General features: G+C 36.2%; 1 protein-coding gene across 1 annotated transcript in view; it reads right to left on the minus strand.

Moving 5' to 3' along the window:
• Positions 1 to 15,139, minus strand: part of ptpn23a (protein tyrosine phosphatase, non-receptor type 23, a) — a 26,475-nt gene extending 11,336 nt beyond the window's left edge. The window contains exons 1-14 of the mRNA XM_053327313.1: positions 14,929 to 15,139; positions 8,323 to 8,397; positions 5,706 to 5,833; positions 4,546 to 4,622; positions 4,249 to 4,298; positions 3,467 to 3,598; positions 3,236 to 3,316; positions 3,009 to 3,140; positions 2,803 to 2,847; positions 2,087 to 2,143; positions 1,903 to 1,961; positions 1,715 to 1,794; positions 693 to 807; positions 301 to 366 (exon numbers count right to left, since the gene is read on the minus strand). Coding sequence (XP_053183288.1) covers positions 301 to 366; positions 693 to 807; positions 1,715 to 1,794; positions 1,903 to 1,961; positions 2,087 to 2,143; positions 2,803 to 2,847; positions 3,009 to 3,140; positions 3,236 to 3,316; positions 3,467 to 3,598; positions 4,249 to 4,298; positions 4,546 to 4,622; positions 5,706 to 5,833; positions 8,323 to 8,397; positions 14,929 to 15,012 — 1,181 coding nt within the window. The 5' untranslated portion in view covers positions 15,013 to 15,139. The remainder of the gene's footprint in view (positions 1 to 300; positions 367 to 692; positions 808 to 1,714; positions 1,795 to 1,902; positions 1,962 to 2,086; positions 2,144 to 2,802; positions 2,848 to 3,008; positions 3,141 to 3,235; positions 3,317 to 3,466; positions 3,599 to 4,248; positions 4,299 to 4,545; positions 4,623 to 5,705; positions 5,834 to 8,322; positions 8,398 to 14,928) is intronic.
• Positions 15,140 to 15,772: the final 633 nt, after the last annotated feature.

Raw genomic sequence — 15,772 nt, forward strand, 5'->3', positions numbered from 1 at the left:
TTTCGATTATTTTTCGATTAATTGCCCAGCCCTACATAATGATTCAAAATATTACATAGAAACATTACACATGCAATAACTTATCCAATCACACAATATATAACATATTGTGCAAATATATAAGGTGTTATATTATTCAAAAACACTGGATTTTCAGAATCTGTTATCATTTTTATCAGAATGAATTTATGGCATTATCATAATCACTTAAGTTTACTTCTTTTGCAAGTAAGAAGTGCATAATTAGCAGCTGACTTATTTATTTTAGTGCACAGTGAAGCAGAAACACATTATACTCACTCTAGTGTTTCATTCTTGCTTTCAATCTTAATCATGACGTCTCTCAGCAGCTTCGCCTTCTCCTCACTGAATAAAGAGAGAGAGAGAAGAGAGAGAGAGAGAGAGAGAGAGAGAAGAGAGAGAGAGAGAGAGAGAGAGAGAGAGAAGAGAGAGAGAGAGAGAGAGAGAAGAGAGAGAAGAGAGAGAGAGAGAGAGAGAGAGAGAGAGAGAGAGAGAGAGAGAGAGAGAGAGAGAGAGAGAGAGAGAGAGAGAGAGAGAGAGAGAGAGAGAGAGAGAGAGAGAGAGAGAGAGAGAGAGAGAGAGAGAGAGAGAGAGGCAGATCAACACAGACTCTCCTTCTACATATACTCTATAAACGGAGGCTGACTGAACACACTGATATATACTCATACCTGTAAAGAGAAGAGGCTTCATGGGCAGCCATGGGCACCAGCTTGGCAAACAGGTCTGGTCCAGTGACAGAGGGGTCAGTGGGGTTGACCGGCAGAGCTTTCACCAGTGGAGCACCTGGAAAAGCAGAGTGTTTGTTTTTACTAGCAGAGCAACATATACACTTTTTAAATAATAAATATAATCATCAGCAGAGGGTCTCTTCTTTTTTTGCCTATTGAAGATGCAGTAGCTATTTCACCTTAGACATCACTTACATGCTCACTAACCTTAGAAGAACTGGTTTAGAGTACTATGCACCTCTTGATGTTGAAATCTTGTTATGAACTGTAAATCAAGGTGCGTTTCATACACCTTGGAGATTTAAAAACTTAATATCGGATATTTTTCTGACTCTTGTAGCTGTTTTTATGAATTATTTGTTGATTGTGGCTATCTGGTCTTAGCTGTGCTGTTTCTGTTCGCTGAATGTTGTTTGTTCTTAGGTCTCCTCTTGAAAACAAGATCTCAATCTCAATAATACTTCCTGATTAAATGAAGATTTAAATAAGGGTTGGGATTTTTTTAGGAGTTTTTTCCCTTTAGATCCTGTATATTGGGGATTTACACATTCTTGATTAGACAATCACACACACAGAGTCCATATTGATTTTAAAACATTTAAACCAGCTACCAAAGAGAATTTGAGTTTTACTAGCAGTACTGTGCATTAAATTTGGCTTCAAATACAGAAATGTGGCTGCAATCAGAGGCTATGTAGGTATGACCTGAATAACAAAACTGTATCAGAAACACTTGAGTCACCCTTAAAAGTTCACTCACTTATAACGTTCAGCATGTCACAATAAACATAGGTGATCCCAGTTTTAATCTAACAGGAACTTACACTCAGATGCTATTCATAGCCCTCTGCATAGCCACATCCAGCTAAATCCAACTATATGCAAAACCTGTTTTGCATGAACAAAGTGATGAAATCAGTCTGTGAATGCAGGAAACTGAACATACTGAACGTTCCTGTTACCTTTGACAGAGGCCAGAGTTTCCAGAGAAGGAACCGTCTCATGATAGATGAAGTCATTGTCCTTTTTAGCAGAATTAAACCTGAAAGTTCAAAGGAAAAACATTTGTACTCATTTCCTTCAGGGGTTCGATCATCAGTGAAACTATGTGAAAATGTCAAACTGTGACAACATCAGATTCATTTCTCACTTTCCACCGATAACATCCATGGTGAACTTCAAAGCCTCTTGCACGCTGTCAGGTTGACCCTGTTTATACCGAGACAAGACAGAGGAGAGTTTAATTTATACAAAGCGGACAAACACATGAAGACAGTTTACAGCAGCACTTAAATTATATTAAATGTGTTGCTGAAGAGTAAATCCATCTTTACCTTGGCCAGTTTGATGGCTTCATTCAGTTTGTCCAGGGAGCTCTGGAGGTACGCTAACTGTTGGACAAAGACGATTTACATAAGCAAGAAAAATAAATGTCAGAAAAAAGGTTAAAAACATATTTGTATTTCAGGCTTTTTGCTGATGGAGAAGCAACTTCTTATAACATTAAATACAATATTTAAACCAGTTTGTGTGATTAATGTGGCCCAAAATTACAGGTAACACTGAGCTAAAACTTTCATTTTCCATTAGTGATAAATTGTGGTAATATTTAAAACTGTGAGCTTTTAATATGTTACAGGAAAAGTAAAACTGAGTTTAGTGATCTTTTGGGATCTCGAGAAATCCTGTTTGTGAGCATTTGTGTCAGCCGCTGTTTTAAGTATGTAACCCCCCCCCCCCCCCCCCCCGAATTCAGGCAACTGCAGAACCTTGATGAGGAAAATATACAGCATGAGGAACAGAGCTTCCCAACATAGCTATAAGCTATAAAATTAAAAAGGCTCGTCTTTCCATTTTTGCAGATAAAATTATAAGGATTTGAAATTTTCGCAATTTTTGGCAATTCTTGAGTACACTTTTTAAATATGTGATAATTCTGCACAAATTCATGCAAGAATTTCACTTCTGTCTGCAAACACTAGCAACAACAGTACAGATCAAAGTTGCATGTCAAAAAAAGTCCTCTATGTGAAGCTTTGCTTGTACCCGCTCTCCAAAACTTCTGCTGCTCCTCAGCCTGTTTTCCCATATGGAGCTGTAGAGAGAGAGAGAGAGAGAGAGGAAATGAGACAAAGATCGATGGTGTGTGTGTGTGTGTGTGTGTCTATGTGTATGAGCATATATGAGTATATAAACATGCTCATACACAGAGTGTACAACCACTCTCCGTTCCTTCCTTCCTCCCATTTGACTCACATGAGCGATCGAAGCAAAGTAGTAGATCTTCATCTGAACCAGTTTCTTCCAGTCCTTCTGAATCTTTCCGAGCATTGAGGCCGTCTCCGAGTTCTCCAGAGCCCTGCAGGCCTCTTTATAGTAATCCACCACCTGTAGCACCACATGCAGAGATATTAACCCCTCATATCTTAAAAACTAGTGATATATTTTAATGTAGTTCATATTTAAAAAGATAAGAATTCAACCTGAGCGCTGATGCGAGCAACCAGAAAGCTTTTCCTGTTGTCCAACATGGATTTCTCCAGAAGACACTCCTGAGCCTGACCCTGCAACACACACACACACACACACACACACACACACACACACACACACACACACACACACACACACACACACACACACAGATTAATGAGACATTTTATAGTGTGTATATAACTTAATATAAAAGGAAAGGAGCATGTGTGTAAACCTACCAGCATAAGGTTGATGTTGAGGTTCAGGATCTGGTGGCTCATGTCCACGCTGAAGTTGTGACTAAAATGATCTCGCAGGTAGGAGAAAGCTCCGGCCGAGCACTGGAAGTGTGTGCACGACACTTTCATGCCCTGGACGGAGAACAGGGAGTCGGTGAGATTTGGATGGTGTGTGTGCGGTACGTGTGTGTGTGTCTGTTGTGAGGGCATGTTAGTAGGGCTGGGCAATTAATCGAAAAATAATTGAAATCGACATTTAAAACTCTAATCAACTTAATCTTGCTCATGTCAATTAATTGTGGTGTTCACTGTTGCCATGACAGCAAAGGTTGCATATCTTTAAGGAATATGAAAACTTGTCTCCAGTGATCATTTTAACCCAAACCATGATCTTTACATAGTTATAATCAAGTAAACTAGACATTAACCACAGCGTCACACCTTAAAACATCTTTATTTTCACTCCCTAAAGATCCTCATGTGTGAGGGCAGGAGTGGAAAATACTGAACTAAAGAAACTGTGAAAATACATAATTGTTCATCAAGGGTGGAGATAATCATTCATTAATCGTAATCGAGGTTGAATGTTCAATTAATTGTGATTTTTATTTTTGCCATAATCGCCCAGCCCTTTTTAAAAGTACATATTATGCATTAATATTTCTACTTTAAGTGGCAATATTTAGTGCCAAAGTAGGCTGTTCAAAAAGTTGGTGAGATTTGGATGGTGTGTGTGCGGTATATGTGTGTGTCTGTTGTGAGTGCATGTTAGTGTGTCGTACCTCCTCAGATACTCTGTTATCCATGGCTCCCAACATGGAGTGCAAGGCGCCTACAGATGATTAAATACATTCAGTGAGGTTTGAAGATTAACCTTTCCGTTTCCTTTAATTGATAAGCTTCCCCTTTTTCTTCTAATCTATGTATAACAAGAGAAAAGAGGAAATCTAATCTAAATCTGAAACCTCTCATTTTTTTCTTCCAGGCCTTTTAATGAATTATTTCTCGCTAGCCAATTTAACTGCTGACTCGCCAAGTTTAAAACAAAAGTATAAATTACTCTACGTGACTTCACTCACCAAGATTATAGAGGATGCATGCTTGCTCATAGCTGATGTCATCATGGGTGACCGTTTTTCCAGAGAAGATCTCAGTCCTGAACATTAATGATGGGGGGGGGGGGGGGGGGGGGGGAGTATATTACAGAGAAAACCATTAAAACACGAGTTAAATGAGGTATAAAATGAGATATCTATTTGAAAAATGACACAACTACAAAATAAGACATACTAGTTACAGGCTATTTTACATATCATTTGCTAAATTAAATGTCTTAGGTAAATATTAATGTGCACAATATCTTATTTTACAGGTTTAATGCTGCTGTAGTGAAGGAGGATGTTAATTCACATTAGAGAAGGAAGACATGACCGGGTGATTGTTTTTAATAACAATAACAGGAAGATATTCTCCAATCTGCTGCAACAAAACCAGAAATGAAACAATGCTCTGACACAGTCCTAACAGAGGACAGATCATTAGATATTTCACTGGATTGCAAGATTCACTGTACATGAAAATTGAGGGCAGTGACTGAACTTTTTTATCCAGAGCAAAGCCAAAATAATCTCTAGATAATCTCTATAAACAGATATCTGGATATGAATGCTGGTCAACACTTCTCGGACTTCAAAGGGAAACCAGAACGCTTGTATTACCAAAATTTTGACCTCTTGCCTACAATCATGTTTTAGCAGGCTTTCGTTGTACGCAGGTAAGGAGAATGCATTGGCCGAAATAGAATAGAATAAAACTTAATTGTCTCCCATGGTGGAAAATTGTCTAATAACAGACATACAATAGACAGAAATTACATAAAAATCATAGAATCCATAAACTCCATGAAGTCATACTTAAAATACATTAAATACGTAAATAAGTGCATATCACTTCCTGTGTGTGTATTGTGTATTGACCCATCTATTATATATTTATCTGCTTTCATCTCCACATATCTGTTTGTTAATCAGTCTGTAAATCGCTCTCAGCACACAGAAGAGAAAGTGTTGGCCTTGGCTATCCATCATCTGTTATCCGGATATCTGCTTGCAACACTGGAAATCTCCAAATATTAGCCATGGCCCCCCCGAGGCTAAATCCTCCTCAGGCATGTAGCCGATGGCTTCTGAGACTGAGCTCTGGAGAAGTTTGTGTGTGTGTGTGTGTGTGTGTGTTTTACCATGAGATGGGCACGGCAGCCTCCTGGCCCGTTCCCATGGGTACGCGGCTCTGGAGGTAATGCAGCTGACCAAAGTACTTCCTCAGTGTGCTGCAACCTTCGAAATCCCTCGTCACATTCACCGCACCCTGCGGAGTGCGCACACGCACACGCACACGCACACACACACACACACTGAGTTTCTTTTGTGTTTAACCAGCTGTTTTTGTTTTTTTTTACCTCTGCTTTGCAACTGAATCACAGCTATGCAAACAGTAAAATTACTCAGCTCACCATATAATCCTTCCTACAATCCTTACAATCCATAAATTTGGGCTTTCAATGATAAGAATTGATAATTCATTGTGTCATTTTTTACTTGAACTGGGATCAGAGCAAGGATGGATGTGCAACGTGGCAACCGAACACCAGCACTGAGCGGAAATACACACAAGATCTCACTCAGCTGTTAGACTGAGCATCGGACTCTACTCATCTTCCATTAGGATTCCTCTCAGGATATTAACAGCCTGAGGAAAGACCGCACACACACCCATGTTAACATCCTCATCACTGATTATTTTAACTGTATCTTATGTCATAGTGAGTTCTGCTGTTGTGAAGCACTGGAATTAAAAATGTGTGGCTATTACAGGAAAAAGAGATGCATTTCACTCCATTAAAAAGGATAAATAAGTGTGTTTGTGATTTGTTAGATTCCGCCTTTCACACATCATCCTACCTATCTGCCAATTTACCTAAACATCAAGTAGCCACTAGAAACAAAGAAGTGGAAACACACCGGGGTAAGGAGGGAGTGAGGAAAGGAAGAAGGAAGGAAGGAAGGAGGGAAGGAGGGAAGGAAGGAAGGAAGGAAGGAAATGAGTAAGGAGGGAGGGAGGAAAGCAGTAAGGAGGGAGGGAGGGAGGAAAGGAGGAAGGAAGGAAGGAAGGAAGGAAGGAAGGAAGGAAGGAAGGAAGGAAGGAAGGAGGGGAAAAACAAAGGAAAAATGAAAGAAAGAGAGAGGAAGGAAGGAAAGAAGGAACAGTCAAAAGAGATGGGGTCAATTTGACCCGGGAGGACGACAGGAGGGTTAATAACGCTGTTTTCACCGAGTGAGTTAGAAAAGCAGCACGTCTGTGTCACACTGGATGTGTGGAGGCTCGGGGCTGCTCTGGCATCATTCACGGCACGACACACAAAGTGCAAGTCAGAAGAAAACAGACTGGACACATCGGGTTGCAGATACGTGCATGAAGAAGCAGAAGACACTGTGAGACCAGTAATCAGGTTGATGTTGTGCTACCTGACTTTACAGATGATTAAATGTGTTTCATGAAATACATTTAATCAACAACATGTTGCCTTCTGACTAAATTCAATAATCATAATCAGTATTAGCAGAAAAAAATACATGTATAACTAATTTAATGATTCCAGTAGCACGGTCATGAAACTGGAAAAAGATTTATATTTTTAGCTCTTCATCTTTGACACCATGAATGCCTAGTATTGAAAAAAATAGCATATTGTGTTAGTTTGATGCATTTTTTATTTTATTTTGAATCCCCCTTTTTTTTTTTTTTTTTTTTAAACAGGCTTCATTAAAGGGCTTTGAGGAGTTTTGATCTAGCAATGCAACATCTGAAACTCGGCTTTGAGTAAATTAAATAATTCTGGCTCTCAAGCAAGGAAATGTTTCCCGTTGTAATAACATAATATAAAAAATATATAAATATGTATAATTTAATATATCTGAACAGACTAGCTTTTATGTGATGTCGTTAGTTCATTGTTACAGTCTTTTTATTTCATTTCATTTTATTTCATCATATCATTCTTATTATTATCATCATTATCATCATAGCAGCACAGGTACTACTAGAAATGAACACTATAATGTACAATCACTCATATTTTTTGGGGGGTCATTTATCTGACACCAACCAATACTTTTATTCTCTGTTTCCTTTATTGTGCAGAAAAACTGTGATTTCTATTACCAGTGATGCTTTTTTATATTTATCAGAACTTTTTTTGTTTATTTGATTCTTCTTTTTTTTTTTTTTTTTTTTTTTACACATTATTGAACTTTGAGGAGCTTTGATTGTTTAATCTAGCAATGCAACATCTGAAACTCAACTTTAAGCATATTAAACTGCTAATATTTTAACACATTTTAAGAATTAACACATTTTTTAGGTTTAGTTTTAGTATCAAATATATCATTGATGCATTATTTATTTTCCTTTCCTTTTCCTCCACATGACACCAACTAATAATTTTCTTTCTCTTTTTTCCTTCATTGTGCAGAAAAACAGTGGTTTCCAAAAGAAGAAAGAAAAAAGGCAAACCAATAATGAAAAAGTATTTTACTAGGTAAGAGAAAACATTTGATTAAAAAAAAGAAGCACAAACACAAAGTTTAGCCCTGAAAGATGTGGAAAAGAAAACCTTTTATCACCATAATAAATAATATCAGTGTCATTGCAGCTCCTTCTGTCCGTCCCATCAATACATTTCAATTCATTAAGTGCAGAAAAACAAACCAACAGGCCGGCAGTGAGGAGCAGTGAGGAGCAGTGAGGAGCCAGAGCAGATTAAGGAAACTATCCCTGCTGTGTCACACGGCGCCTACCTGTCGCAGCGTCTCCAGCTTCTTCAGCTGCTCGTTGTAGTTGTCTGGATTTTCTCCGTAGTTCTTCAAAATAAACTAGAGGAGAGAGAAGAGAGAGTATAATACCTGAGAAACCAAAACTCAAAAAGGTCTGTAAAGTACATATATAACGGCTAATTAATCATTATACTAATCTTTGCTCCTGAGCTAATGAGATTAGATTCTCCAACTCTCCCATCATGCTTTGCCAAGACTTTCCCCCTCTGTCCCCAAGACGGCCGAGTCACCTTAATAAGCAGCAAGCTACTTAAATGCCAGGTCAAGAGGTGAACAACCCTGCAGACATACTCAATCTTTTAACCAGCGCTTTTGTGTCTAGTTTATAATGAAATCACGGCAGCAGGAAGGTCACAAAGACGCACAATGACACAGCAATAAGAAATGAGAAAGGCCATTGTCTTGTTTCTGATTCTACTGAGGCTAAATATGTGCAGATGTCTCCTTCACTCTGCGGTAAATAAAGGAAATGATCGCTAATTTAGAAATAATTTTAAATAATAATCTGAGTAGAAAAAGGGAGACACTGTAAACCTTTATTTACAACTTTTAATAATGTATAGGCAAGGTAACTTTATTTATTTATATAGCACATTTAATACTCAATGTACTTTACATAGATCATTTAATAGTAGCAATTGGAAGCATAAAAACATACAATTAAAAAAGAACATAAAACCCAATAATAGTGAAAATTCGAAAAATTAAAACATACAATTAAAAACAAGAAAACCCAATTATAATAAAAATAAAATGAAATAAAAAATAAATTAATTAATTAAAAGAGAGAAAGAAGAAGACTAAAATAGAGCATATAGTACTGTTTTATTGTTTTAATGACCATCCGTGTTTATTTTCTGGTCTCTTTATTAACCTTTCCATGCATGAATTATGATAACTTCAGTCAGGATATTTTAATAAATATAAATAAATAATAATAATAAAATAAATAAATTATTTGAACTTGAGGTTTTTTTTTACATGTCCAAACAGATAGACAGTATACGTTTGGGTATTCAATTTAAAATATATGTATTTTACAAAAGGTGAGTGAATAAAATGATGTATTCTGTATAAAAAAAAATCATAAATCATCACATAATCATCCTTTTCTAATGCTGTTAAACTAATAACATAAACATATATCTCTTCAAATAGTGTTTTTTTTTTCGGGGGGGGGGGGGTTCATGTAACTTGATTTTTTTATCTTTTAAACTATAAACTTTAATATAATATTGTTGTGTGCATCATTTTTGTCATGTGTTACTGTTGTGTGTTTTTACTATGCATATGACAATAAACTTCTTGAATCTTGAATCTTTATTACGAAAACTGCAATTTACATTATAATAACATGAAATCAACTAATTTACAACCAAAAAAAAGTTACTGCAGATGAAGCAAAATCTATGAATATAAGAAGACAGCTTTCATTGGTTAAGGGTTAAGATACAAACAGAAAATACAGGAAATATGTACACAAAATGTTAAAAACCAAGAATTTTCAAAATAAAATAGCTTTGTTTCTGTTTTTAACACTTACATTACATTACACTTACGTTTCCTGTATTTTTCTGGTTGTAGCATAATAAAGTCACTGAGAAATAATCATATACGGTCAGTCTAATGGTGACTGTATGTCTCAGTTCTTCACAGGAGTATTTCATTAAGGGTTTCCAGTTAGCCAAGAGGTCAAAGATCTGTTATTTTATCTTCTTCAGGAAGGAGCGAGAAAATGGGTCATCAGATAAAAAGATGAAACGGAGAATGTGAATCATTAATTGTGCTTTTAAGTTTTATAATCTGATTTTTAAAAACAGCAGGATTATATTTTCTATTTAACCTTTGTGTCATCCTCTCGGGTTAGGGTTAGGGTTATTGACAAATTGACCCATTTGTTTTGACTGTTCCTTCTTTCCTTCGTTTTTCTTTATTTTTTCCTTCCCTCTTCCTTTGCTCCCTCCTCTTTCCACACTCCTTTCTTTCCTTCCTTCCTTCCTTCCTCCTCACTCCTTTTCCTTACTTCCTTCCTCTTTTCCTCCTTGCTCCTTTCCTTCCTTCATCTTTTCCTCCTTGCTCCTTCCTTCCTTCATTCATTCATTCCTTCCTTCCTTCCTTCCTTCCTCCTTTCCTCCCTTCCTTCCTTCCTCCCTTCCTTCCTTCCTTCCGTCCTTCCCTCCCTTGACCCGAGGACAACAGGAGGGTTAAGATGAAAAGTGAATTAATCTGACTGTTAAACACCTTTTTTTTTCTTTAATATCATCTGACAGTGAATCTTGTGTGACTGTATATCATGTTTTTATATCACTGAGCAGACAGAGAATAAACCCTAACCTACTGCGCTGCACCTCAGACACACACATTAAGTTTCCCCCCAAGGACACACTTTAAAAGCGCTGAATGAAGTCATAACATCCACATCTCCTCCTGTGTATGATGTCATTTTTATTACCTTACTATATTTTTTATGTTATCATCACATTAGTGTGGTGTAGGATATGTTGCCTCTATTAAAAAAAAAAGGTATAAAAATGCTCAATTAAATGTTTTATTTGATAAAGAGAAGTGATACATTCTCATTAATATCATTACACATACTCATTTTTATCATTTCTATCAAAGTATTGACCAATCATGCTGCTAACAGGGTGTTGCCTGTTTAATGGTTAACAGGTGTAACTTGGTGACTGCTTTTATTTTTCATTTCCTGTGAATGTAACTACAAGAATAAATTGTAAATAAAATGTATATCCATGCTTCATGACAAGTCACACTGTTGATTTCATCGTTTTTTTCTTCCCTTTTTTTTTTAGGAAGTTGTGAAAGAAGTATTCAGATCCTTAACCTGAGTAAAAGTATGAAAACCACAATGTAAAAAATACTGAAGTAAAAGTCCTGTGTTTAACCCTTACATACTATTCAGGGTCAAATTTGATCCTTTTCTACATTTTAGAGCTTTAAAAACACCATATTCACATTTCTTTAAGATATACTTTTGCTAATGTGACCCACAATATACAAAAATGGAAATAAAATGCATCTTTTTTTAAGTTTTTGTGCAGCTGATACACATTTTTATGAATGTAAATGTAGAAATTTAACCTGTGTTTAAACAAATTTAAAAACCAGCCTTAAAACATGTTGTTTTATTCATCATAATGTATAAAATGTTCCTGGACCATAAAAAAGTGATTGTGAATGTCCATAAGATTAATCAAATATTTATTAATGACTGATGGGAGAATTTATGAATATGAATCGGTGTAGAGACTAATTATGAGTCAGAATATGAACAGTACTTAATAAAAGTACAGTAGGCTATGTATGTTCCCTCCTTCCATACTTCCTTCCTTACTCCTTTCTTTCCTTGCTTCCTTCCTCACTCCCTCCCTCCTTACTCCTTTCCTCACTCCCTCCTTACTCCTTTCCTTCCTTCCTTCCTCTTTTCCTCCCTCCCTCCTTTCCTTCCTTCCTTACTCCTTTCTTTCTTTCCTTCCTTCCTTCCTTCCTTTCCTTCTTTCTTCCTTCCTCCTTACTCCTTTCCTCACTCCCTCCTTACTCCTTTCCTTCCTTCCTTCCTTCCTCCCTCCTTACTCCTTTCCTTCCTTCGTGCCTTCCTGAAGCGCTCTGTGACTGATATTTTATTGTAGCTGGTCAATGTGGAGCTGCTCCTGCTTTAAAAAGGGTCACAAGATAAAAGTAAAGAGGTGTTGAGATGATCGACTGAGTAGGAAAGAAAGAAAAAAAACACAGACAGTGCTACATGTATACAGACATTTAGAGAGTTTGGATATTGGAGAGTTTCACCTCAAATATTTATTTGAAACCATGTGAGGGGAAATTTGGAGAGGAAATGTCTCTTTAGTGGAAGTGCAAACAACTCAGATATTTAAAAGCTTCACAAGGAGATCCTAATACACACTGATTTTGGGGGTTTTTAAGGGACCAAAAGCCAAAAAAGTGTGTGAACTTTTATATATAATAATGTACAAGTTTGGACTGTGTTTATTAAAAGAATCAGCATTCAAACATGTTATATTCATTGTATTCTATAAAATGTCTCTGCTTATGGTGTAGAGACTAATTATGAGCCAGAATATGAACAGGATGTAAGGGTTAAAATAAATATAATAATGCTGTATTATTATTTAATGACTTAAGTACAGACTGTGTATTTTTTGCTGTTTATTTGGATGATGAAGAAACCACCTGAATATGTTGCATAAAAAAGAAACTTAAGACTGTTTCTGCTACCGAAGCAAAACGTGGACATATTTGACCCCATTTATAATTACAACAGTGTTACACATTATTATTTATAGACAATTTTAGGTTTTTATTTCCAGTTATCGTCACAGTCATGTCATTGTGAGCTTTAGTGTAAAATCATCCGCACTGTCAGGTATCACATCAAGGATAAAAAAATCTACTTTGCATCATTTAAAATGCAGCTAAAATCATCATTATTTAGTGTTATGGATTATCTGTTTGTTAGAAGTTCTGTTTTAAATCTAGAGTGGAAATAGAAAGTCTGGATCAATAACAGGTTTCTACTGACCTGAAGAAATCTATATTGTTAATTCATCTTTAGTTCCGGATCTGATTGGTCAGTTTTCGGGGTGTTTAAATGTTGTGGTCGATCCTCTGAAGTTACTATGACGATGTACGGCGGTTACCTCACCAACCCTAAATCCTGCCTCACTGTAAAAGGCCCGCTGGACTACTGTAATTCATTATTTACTGGTCTAAATGATGCAGCAGCTGCCGCTCTACTGTTGGTGCAGCAAGACTTCTTACAAACACCTGACGTAATGAAACACATCTGTCCTGTTGTGGTGGAATCATTATAGAAGAATTCGATTTAATATTCCTGCATGGTTCGGCTATGATTTTACATTTCAGACCTCTTAACTCCTATATTATGTTGTTAAAAGTTATACAGTCCAGGCTTAAAACACACAGAGGGTCAGGCTGTTACTGTTTTACTGTCAATGCAACCCATCTGTGCAGACTAACATCTGAATATTAACACTTTATCATTTTTCTGTTGTTCTGTTTCTATGTTGTTTTATCTTTATAGAGAAGAACCTTGTAACTCTTATTTTGAAAGGTGCTATAGAAAAAAAGTATTACCATTGATATTATAATTATTAGCAGTATTAGTATTATCATTAAAGATGTCAAATAATCTGCATATTGCACATTTATCTAAGCAGATATTGTTAGCTGTCTATAGTATTGCATTTTATTTTATTTATTTTATTACTTTCACCCTTACTGTACTGCTGTGTCAATTTGAATTTCTCCCAAGTGAGATCAATTAACATACATCTTATCTTATCTTAGTGGAGAAAAAAGTGCAATATTTCCCTCTTGTAATGTAGTGAAGTGGAAGTATAAAGTAAAATAACATGAAAAATACTCAAGTGAAGTATAAGCACTGCAACATTGTACTGAAGTCCACTACTTGGGTAAATATATTTGGTTACTTTCCACCACTGTTGGCAGCAGGTAACCTTTGTTATGTATATATATACACATAAACGTAATTGAATCAAGTATACAACAAGTTTACAACCTATAACCAAACACCAGGATGACTAAAGGTTGTAATAAAAAAAGAATTAGTCAGAGCGGAAAATGTCATTATCTTTTAATAAAGCCACTTACACTTAATGAACCATCTGCAAAAGGCTTTAAAATTAAATTATTTATGTCACTACAGCTGTTCAAATGCCTTATTTCTGATCTTGTTTTAATAAACACTATATTTTCCCAAAACTTAACTTAAATAAGTGAAAGATATGATGGCAATAAATCATCACAATCCACTCAGAGTTGTTTTTAATAATCCACATGTCTTCTTTGATAGATTGATTAGATATTGAAGTATATTGTTTGGTGTAGATGGTCAGATCTGAAAAGTTTGTTGTTTGTTTTTTTGCTTAAGAATATAAACTTTAGTTAAAAAAATAGTAATAGTAATAGTACAGTAAAAGTCATATTTAGAGGATTAAAACACTACATTTTCCCAAAGTAGTCTAAAATAAGGGAAAGATATGACAGCAATAAATCATCACAATCCACTCAGAGTTGTTTTTAATAAAGCACTTGTCTGTTTTTTGGAGTAGTAGTTGTTGTTGTAGCACCTGGTTCATGTGACAATGAGATCACTGTTTATTATTTTCATGTCGACAGTCTTTCTGGGCCGTGAAGGAGGGAGACAGGCTCGGCTACTTTATTAGCTATTTTGTGCTTCTGTTTACACACGATTTTTAAGTTTATATTCATGTCTAATTATGACCTTGAGCTTTCTAAGATAGTAGTTTTGTCTCTTAACAAGAAGCTAGTGTTGGTAAACAAAAGGCGGTGGTCAGAAGAGAGAGAGAGAGGAGGAGGGAGAGGTGGAGAGAGAGAGCTAGCTAGCTGTTTAGCAGGAAAAGAGAGTAAAAGCTTAGTTAATTTAAGTGTCAGGTTACCAGGTTTATACTCTTTGTTTGTGTTGACTTTCCACTCAAGCCCTGTTGCTCCTTTTCCTCCTAACAACAACCCTTTTTAAAGCTCACCTACCTGTCTGACGGACGGGCTGAACTGGAAGTCACCAGCCTCCTTCAGATCCAGCCAGATCATCGGCATCCTCGGCACCGCCTCCATCCTCTTACTAACCGGCTCCACACGGTGCTGTCAGCCGCTTAAAAATGTTTAAAACCCACCGTCGGTAAGTTCTTGTAGCAGGATTTCCCCTTAAAAAAAGAGAGAGAGAGCGTCCTTCCTTCCTCCACCAAACAACTGTGTCATGTATCCATTTAACACTCCAAACCGGAAGCTGGGAGAGCACGTAACGCGTAACGTACGTAAGCTCCCTGTTACGTTCGCCGCGTCGATTTATGGGAGTTGTAGTTAGATTTGTATAATTTGTAGTTTTTTGTCCTTCTTCTTTTTCCGGTTTGATAGCAGGTGGTAAATAGTGTTAAGGTGCTTTACCGCCACCTGAAATGTTGGAGTGTGAACCAGAGTTGTCTAACCCCTTCAATATAGGGTGAAATTACAATTTATAGCTGATATATTTTGAATATTTAGCTCACTTTTCTCACATCACAAAAGTCTAAATGTTAAATTGAGACAAAAAACATTTAAATTTAAAAACTAAAAAATATTTAACATTTAGATTTATATTTTATTTATTTATATAACATGTTTTACACAAGTTTGTCTTAAATGAAAACTATCCAATGTAAATATTTTTACACATTTTAATATATAATTTCAGAAGTTTAACTGCTGGACCCAAGATGTCTTCAACTGTAAAATCCATTGTCTATGTGTTTTGTGCACTGGTAGCCTGTAAGTTGAATATTGGAACAAGATTGGCCCCAAACTATTTGTGTTATCATAAGTCGGGCCCCTTAAAACT

The sequence above is a fragment of the Scomber japonicus genome, chromosome 10 (assembly GCF_027409825.1).
Source record: "Scomber japonicus isolate fScoJap1 chromosome 10, fScoJap1.pri, whole genome shotgun sequence".
Classification (NCBI taxonomy): Eukaryota; Metazoa; Chordata; class Actinopteri; order Scombriformes; family Scombridae; genus Scomber; species Scomber japonicus.